The sequence below is a fragment of the Bos taurus genome, chromosome 16, assembly GCF_002263795.3.
Source record: "Bos taurus isolate L1 Dominette 01449 registration number 42190680 breed Hereford chromosome 16, ARS-UCD2.0, whole genome shotgun sequence".
NCBI classification, from domain to species: Eukaryota; Metazoa; Chordata; class Mammalia; order Artiodactyla; family Bovidae; genus Bos; species Bos taurus.
In genome coordinates, this window is record NC_037343.1 from 75,342,617 (window position 1) to 75,349,529 (window position 6,913).

The window sequence follows — 6,913 nt, forward strand, 5'->3', positions numbered from 1 at the left end:
GAACCCTTACACCTTGCTGCCAGGCCCTCTGCGGCCCTCCCCTGCTCCTGCTGGAAGGGTCCCAGTCCTCTGGCTGGTTCTTTAGATGCCCTCTCATACCCTCTCGTACCAGCCTGTGCCCCTCATTCCCTGTGGGAAGCCTGAGCTTGGAGCACTTTCTGTCTTCGATCAAACTCCCTCTGCCCACACCCACCTGGCGTGGACACAAGCATAAGTGTGCACGTGGCTCCCGGTTGGAGGCAGTTCCTCCTGGAAATCTGCAGCCCATCAGTCCTTCCCACCTCCCCGACACCCCAGAAGGACCCTCGTCCCCCCACCTCTGCCATCCTGTCTGCACAGCCTGGCGTCGCAGACAGATTTCCGAGGCGGGGTCGGTCCAAGCAAGGCACCATCCGGCCTGTGTGTTTGCTGCCAGCAACCCTCCCCCACCTCACCCTCTCCCACCGCCCCTCCCCCAGGGCACCCTGCAGAAGTTCGTGGACGACTTATTCGAGACCTTGTTCAGCACTGTGCACCGGGGCAGCGCGCTCCCCCTGGCCATCAAGTACATGTTCGATTTCCTGGATGAGCAGGCAGACAGACACAGCATCCACGACACAGACGTGCGGCACACCTGGAAGAGCAACTGGTAAACCCCGCGGGCAGCCCAGGCCGGACTGCAGCCTGGCGAGGCCAGGACCAGGGGTGGGGCGTTGGGGAGGGCCCAGCAGGGACCGGGGAGATGGGGCGTGGGGTAGGGCCCAGAAGGGACCGGGGAGATGGGGGATGGGGTAGGGTCCAGCAGGAACCAGGGGGTGGGGTGTGGGGTAGGGCCCAGAAGGGACCGGGGAGATGGGGGATGGGGTAGGGTCCAGCAGGAACCAGGGAGATGGAGGGTAGAGTAGGGCCCAGCAGGGACCGGGGAGATGGGGGATGGGGTAGGGCCCAGCAGGGACCGGGGAGATGGAGGGTAGAGTAGGGCCCAGAAGGGACCAGGGAGATGGGGAGCGGGAACCTGTTCTCTGCCATGGCTGGGTAATCCAAGGCTCCTAGGACAAACATATGCTCCGCAGAGCCGATGTGGTTCCTCAGGTGCCAGGCGGGGCCCGCCCAGCGTAGGGCCCAGCACCAGGACACACACAACACACACACACACACACACACACACACACACACTTGAGCTCCTGTCCTTTCAGGCCGAGACCCTTTCCCAGGCCACGCCCCCTCCTCTCTGACTTGTGGTTCTCGGGAAAGGGAGCCAGGGGAACCCACACACAGCCACATCCCAGACCGACCGAGCAGCAGGCCAGGCAGCGTGGGGCCTCCTGAGCACAGCAGAGTCTCGGGCACATCCTGGCATGGGGAGAGCCCTGCATTAAACTCAGACCGCCGGGGAGGCTGGCCAGTGCTGGGGGAGAGCTTGCACCTGCCGTGGACTTGAGCCCACCATTGTACACGCAACCCTTTAAGGCCGAGTGATCACCCCGGCTCCATGGTTCTCAGGAAGCCACAGGCAAGAGGTCCCGCGGGCCTGACTCCCTCCCCTCCCTGGGCAGACCCAGTAGGGGGAGAGACGGCTCCCCCGGGCCCTTCTCATGAGACGTCTCTCTGCTGGGTTTTGAACCTGGATCTCAGACCACGCTGAAGACAGGCCCTCGTGTCCCGCCGGGCCTGGCCAAGAGCCAGAGCACAGACCTTCCTCAGGAAGGAGCAGAGAGAGGGCAGAGAGGAGGGCCAGGCCTGGGGTTGGGCAGGCCGCCCACACAGCTGTCTGGACTCAGCCCTCACCTCGGAAAACAGAGCCAGCGCAGATGGGCCCCGGCTGTTATTTAGGAATCCAAAGTCCTAGCAACCAGCCAAACACTGAGGGAAAACCCGGCCTCAGACCCCACCTATTCCTCCCTTTCCGGGGTGTTGTGGCTGCCAAGCCCTCCAGAGGCCGCAGCTTTTGATCACAGTGGAGCGAAGCAAAGAGGCTCTGGTGGTCTCGGGGTGTGGAGCCCCCCGGGGCAGGTCCCTGAGACCAGCCTTCCACCCGCATTCCCAGGGCCTGGGCTGCGGCTGCTCCATGGCTTTGGAGCTCCACCCACCACCACCCCCAGCCCGGCCCGGAGTGATTTCAAGGGAATCAAGAGAAAGTTCTGGATTGTCCTCCTCTCCATGCCTGCTGTTTCTGGCCAAGTCACAGAAGCACCCTCCCCTGGAATTGTGGCAGGGACAGTCCTCATACCAGACCTCAGTACCTAATGCCCAAGGAGAGAACACTGGAAGTTTCCAGAGCTGCTGGGGGAAGGGAGGGTGGACCAGCAGAGCCACCTGTTCACCCAGGCTGCCCCCTCCAGGTTAAATGAAGGATCCCCCGTTTCACTGCAAAGATAGGCGGAAGTCCTAATGGAAGGCCTTGGATCTGGGCAAAGCTGATCTTTCCCAACACTTGGCATGGGGCGTGGAGACATTTGGGAAGACCTGGGGTCCAGGAGATTCAGGAGATAAGAAGAAGAGAGGGGACGTCAGCCCAGAGGACAAGCGGGACAGAGCTCACTCCACAGAGGAGCCCAAAGAGTTAAGGGCCAGCGGGCGGCTGGAGAGGAGGGCCAAGTTGGAAAAGGCCAGAGAAACAGCAGCTGTTCTGGTTTTGAAGGGGAATAAATGGGCTTATCCTCCTCACAGCCAAAGGAGCAGAGAAAACGCATTCTCCTCCGATTATAAATTCCATGAGTCACAGAAAGAATTCTCCTAACGACTGATCAGTTGCTCTCGGGGTGGGAAAAACGCAGAGCCCCAGCGAGTCATTCCCAGCGTGCCAACAATGGCCTCCTCTTCTGCCTCTGCCCCTGGCCGGAGCTGAGAACGCCCTGGGGAGTGCCCTGAAAGAGCTGCCCCCAGGGGAGCCCATTCCTCCACCCAGCGTGGCGGGGCCAGCCCTGGGAAGCCGCTGGCTGGCCCTTCTGGGCGGGGAACCCAGGTGGGGCACCCAGGTGGGGCCTTTGTGCCCACTCTGAGGCTGGGGCTGCCACCCCGTCCTTCCAACAATGGCCGCGGGCACTGGGAAGGGGACTCTGGGAGCCTGGGGGCTTTGTCTGAGGCTCTGAGAAAGCGATACAGGCCCTCTAGACTTAGGCTACCCCAGGGGCACAGGAGTCTTTGGAAAAGGCCTCCAGGAGGGAGTGAAGCCACCCATGCCCACCTTGGAGCAATTGAAGCACGAGGTCAGTGCCCCGTTAGGGCACAATGGGGCTCCTTCTCTTCCAGCATCAGTAAAAGCTCAGGCTAAATTAGCAGCCCTGGCTGGACCAGTTTTCTGTGATTCCATTCCCTTGCCCTTCGGAGAGAATTTTGCATTTGTGGGGTTGGGAGGAATGTTAGTGGATGGCACGGGGCCGGGCCCAGATGCAGCCCTCAGAGACCCCTCTGCCCTCTCCTCCAGCCTCCCTCTGCGCTTCTGGGTGAACGTGATCAAGAACCCTCAGTTTGTATTTGACATCCATAAGGGCAGTATCACAGACGCCTGCCTCTCTGTGGTGGCCCAGACCTTCATGGACTCTTGCTCAACTTCAGAGCACCGGCTGGGCAAGGACTCCCCTTCCAACAAGCTGCTCTACGCCAAGGACATCCCCAGCTACAAGAGCTGGGTGGAGAGGTCAGTAGTATCCCGAAGACCGGCCCACCCCCAATGCCTGCTTCATTCCCTCCTCTGGGCTTCACTGACCAAGGACTTAAAGCCCTGCTTGTGGTCCCTTCCAGACCTCGTGCTCAGCTTTTTCTCCCTTGCCCAGAGTTCCTGCTGGGGGAGGAAAGGGAAGCTCTGCACCCCCTGAGTCAGATTTAGCATTCTGATCACCCTTTACTGAGCATAAGCTAAGCACGCAGCACTTTGATGAAGACGTTGTATGTATCATCTCAGTAAAGTACCCAGCAGAACTGTGAAGTAGGTCTTACTATCATCCCCTTTTTACTGAGGAGGCCATGAGGCAGAGATGCCAAGTGACTTACCCAGGGACACACAGCTAGCAGGGCGCTGAACTGGAATGTGAATACTGAGAATCTGGTCACAGCACTGCAGACTCTGGCCTGAGGGGGAACAAGTGTGCAGGCCCCAAACTCAGCTTGAGAGCAGAGGCCAGAGCAGGCTTCGTTAGAAGAGGAGCAGGGCAGCAGCAGGGGACACCCATCCTCTCCGGGGTCCTGGGGTCGGGGGACGGACAGGCGGGTCTTTGCTGAGCCCCCCACCAAGGAGCCTGTCCTCTCTATGGCAGATACTATGCAGACATCGCCAAGCTCCCCGCCATCAGTGACCAGGACATGAACGCCTACCTCGCCGAGCAGTCCCGTCTGCACGCCGTGGAGTTCAACATGCTGAGTGCCCTCAATGAGATCTACTCGTACGTCAGCAAGTACAGCGAAGAGGTGAGACAGAAACCCGCACGGAGAGGGCCAGGCAGGTCAACCAGAAAGCCAGGCTCCATCCTTAAACAACAGCAATGGGTGGCAATTCTGAAAACATTCACGGAGTCAAAAAGTCACCCGCTCTTCCTTTGGAAGGCAACCTATCCTCTCCTGATTCATCCTGTGCTTTCTTAAACCTTATTTTGGCTGGTCTTCACTGTTAATGCACTTCAGTTCAGTTCAGTTCAGTTGCTCAGTCGTGTCCAACTCTTTGTGACCCCATGAATCGCAGCATGCCAGGCCTCCCTGTCCATCACCAACTCCCAGAGTTCATTCAAACTCAGGTCCATTGAGTCGGTGATGCCATCCAGCCATCTCATCCTCTGTCGTCCCCTTCTCCTCCTGCCCCCAATCCCTCCAAGCATCAGAGTCTTTTCCAATGAGTCAACTATTCGCATGAGGTGGCCAAAGTATCGGAGTTTCAGCTTCAGCATCAGTCCTTCCAATGAACACCCAGGGCTGATCTCCTTTAGGATGGACTGGTTGGATCTCCTTGCAGTCCAAGGGACCCTCATGAGTCTTCTCCAACACCACAGTTCAAAAGCATCAATTCTTTGGCGCTCAGCCCTCTTCACAGTCCAACTCTCACATCCATACATGACCACTGGAAAAACCATAGCCTTGACTAGACAGACCTTTGTTGGCAAAGTAATATCTCTACTTTTCAATAGACTATCTAGGTTGGTCATAACTTTCCTTCCAAGGAGTAAGCGTCTTTTGATTTCATGGCTGCAGTCACCATCTGCAGTGATTTTAGAGCCCCCAAAAAATAAAGTCTGCCACTGTTTCCACTGTTTCCCCATCTATTTGCCATGAAGTGATGGGACCGGATGCCATGATCTTAGTTTTCTGAATGTTGAGCTTTAAGCCAACTTTTTCACTCTCCTCTTTCACTTTCATCAAGACGCTTTTTAGTTCCTCTTCACTTTCTGCCATAAGCGTGGTGTCATCTGCATATCTGAAGTTATTGATATTTCTCCCGGCAATCTTGATTCCAGCTTGTGCTTCATTCAGCCCAGCGTTTCTCATGTACAATTGTGTGGTAGCATTCTTTGGCATTGCCTTTCTTTGGGATTGGAATGAATACTGACCTTTTCCAGTCCTGTGGCCACTGCTGAGTTTTCCAAATTTGCTGGCATATTGAGTGCAGCACTTTCACAGCATCATCTTTCAGGATTTGAAATAGCTCAACTGAATTCCATCACCTCCACTAGCTTTGTTCATAGTGATGCTTTCTAAGCCCACTTGACTTCACATTCCAGGATGTCTGGCTCTAGGTCAGTGATCACACCATCGTGATTATCTTGGTCGTGAAGATCTTTTTTAATATGTAACACTTTTATTAAATATTATCATTGTTGCCCGGATCAAAGTAGATGATGAATTTCATCCCTTCTGAAACAGCACATCAGACTATTCTTTGCAGTTGGGCAGAAGCTGTCAGTTGAAATATTTCAGACAGGTGGACATGGCTAGATCCTGAAGAAGACAACTTCAGGACAAGTCATGCATCAGCATCGTACCTGAACACAGTAATAGTCATAGCTAACACTTACACAGCACTTCCTGTATGCCAAATGTTTTAAAAGCTTTAGATAAATACATGCATACACACACATACGTATATCATACACCTGTTCAGGTGATCATCTGCGTTATTTAGAGTTGTGCTCGTTGGGCAGGATAGAAAGGCAGATGGAAGGATGAAGGATGTGGGGAAAGCCATCTCGCATGCTGAATGCTGAGCCTGCCCACCTTTGTTTTCATCCCGCAGCTCATCGGGGCACTGGAGCAGGACGAGCAGGCGCGGCGCCAGCGGCTGGCGTACAAGGTGGAACAGCTCATCAACGCCATGTCCATTGAGAGCTGAGAGATGGAGCCTCCCATTCCTGGGAAGAGGGACCCGCAAAAGCTGTCACACTGGGCGTCTCAGAAGGAAAGACAAGTGAAGGGGGTCAGGCCCCAGAGCTTGCTGTCCCCTGAGACCCTAACCCCGGGGAGAGGGGAGGGCCCCTCTCCCCACGCCAGCCAAGTTTCGTCCCAGCCGGTCCCTGCAGGGAGAGACCAGGGGCAGCGCAGCCACGCACGACGAGAGGGATGCAGGGGCCCGGACAAGGTGGTTCTTCAAGCCGAGAGGCGCAACTGAGCACGGTTCTGCCTCTGTGACTGCTGCTTTGCATGAAAACTCATTTGATGTATATTGGGGAAATAATGAGAACTTTATTTAATTTTTTTTTAAGAAAAAGGAAAACCAGAAATAAAACAAAAAGCCTCCCTGTTCATCCCGTCCAACTTTCATTTAATTCTGCTTTCTGTCCCCTTCCTTCTTTTGCCCCCATCCCTCCCTCCTCGCACAACTCCTGGTTCCCAACAACTGGAAAAAAAGCCTACAAAGAGATGCTGAGAGAAATTGATTGTTTCCTTGCCCTTGAAACCTTCTTTGTCTAAGAAGTGAGGAGGAGAAGAATGAGCATACATTGGCACCAAA

The 6,913-nt window shown here is 55.6% G+C and overlaps 1 protein-coding gene across 3 annotated transcripts in view; it reads left to right on the forward strand.

Moving 5' to 3' along the window:
• The window catches only part of PLXNA2 (plexin A2), a 233,699-nt gene extending 226,986 nt beyond the window's left edge, over positions 1 to 6,713 (forward strand). For 2 of the 3 annotated variants that reach the window (XM_024976076.2, XM_024976075.2), the window contains 4 exons: positions 459 to 628; positions 3,407 to 3,619; positions 4,236 to 4,386; positions 6,200 to 6,707. In XM_024976076.2, the coding sequence (XP_024831844.1) occupies positions 459 to 628; positions 3,407 to 3,619; positions 4,236 to 4,386; positions 6,200 to 6,295 (630 nt within the window). In that variant the 3' untranslated portion in view covers positions 6,296 to 6,707. Of the gene's footprint in view, positions 1 to 458; positions 629 to 3,406; positions 3,620 to 4,235; positions 4,387 to 6,199 lie in introns of all 3 variants that reach the window. The other variant, NM_001206657.2, reaches the window with a different exon arrangement.
• Positions 6,714 to 6,913: the final 200 nt, after the last annotated feature.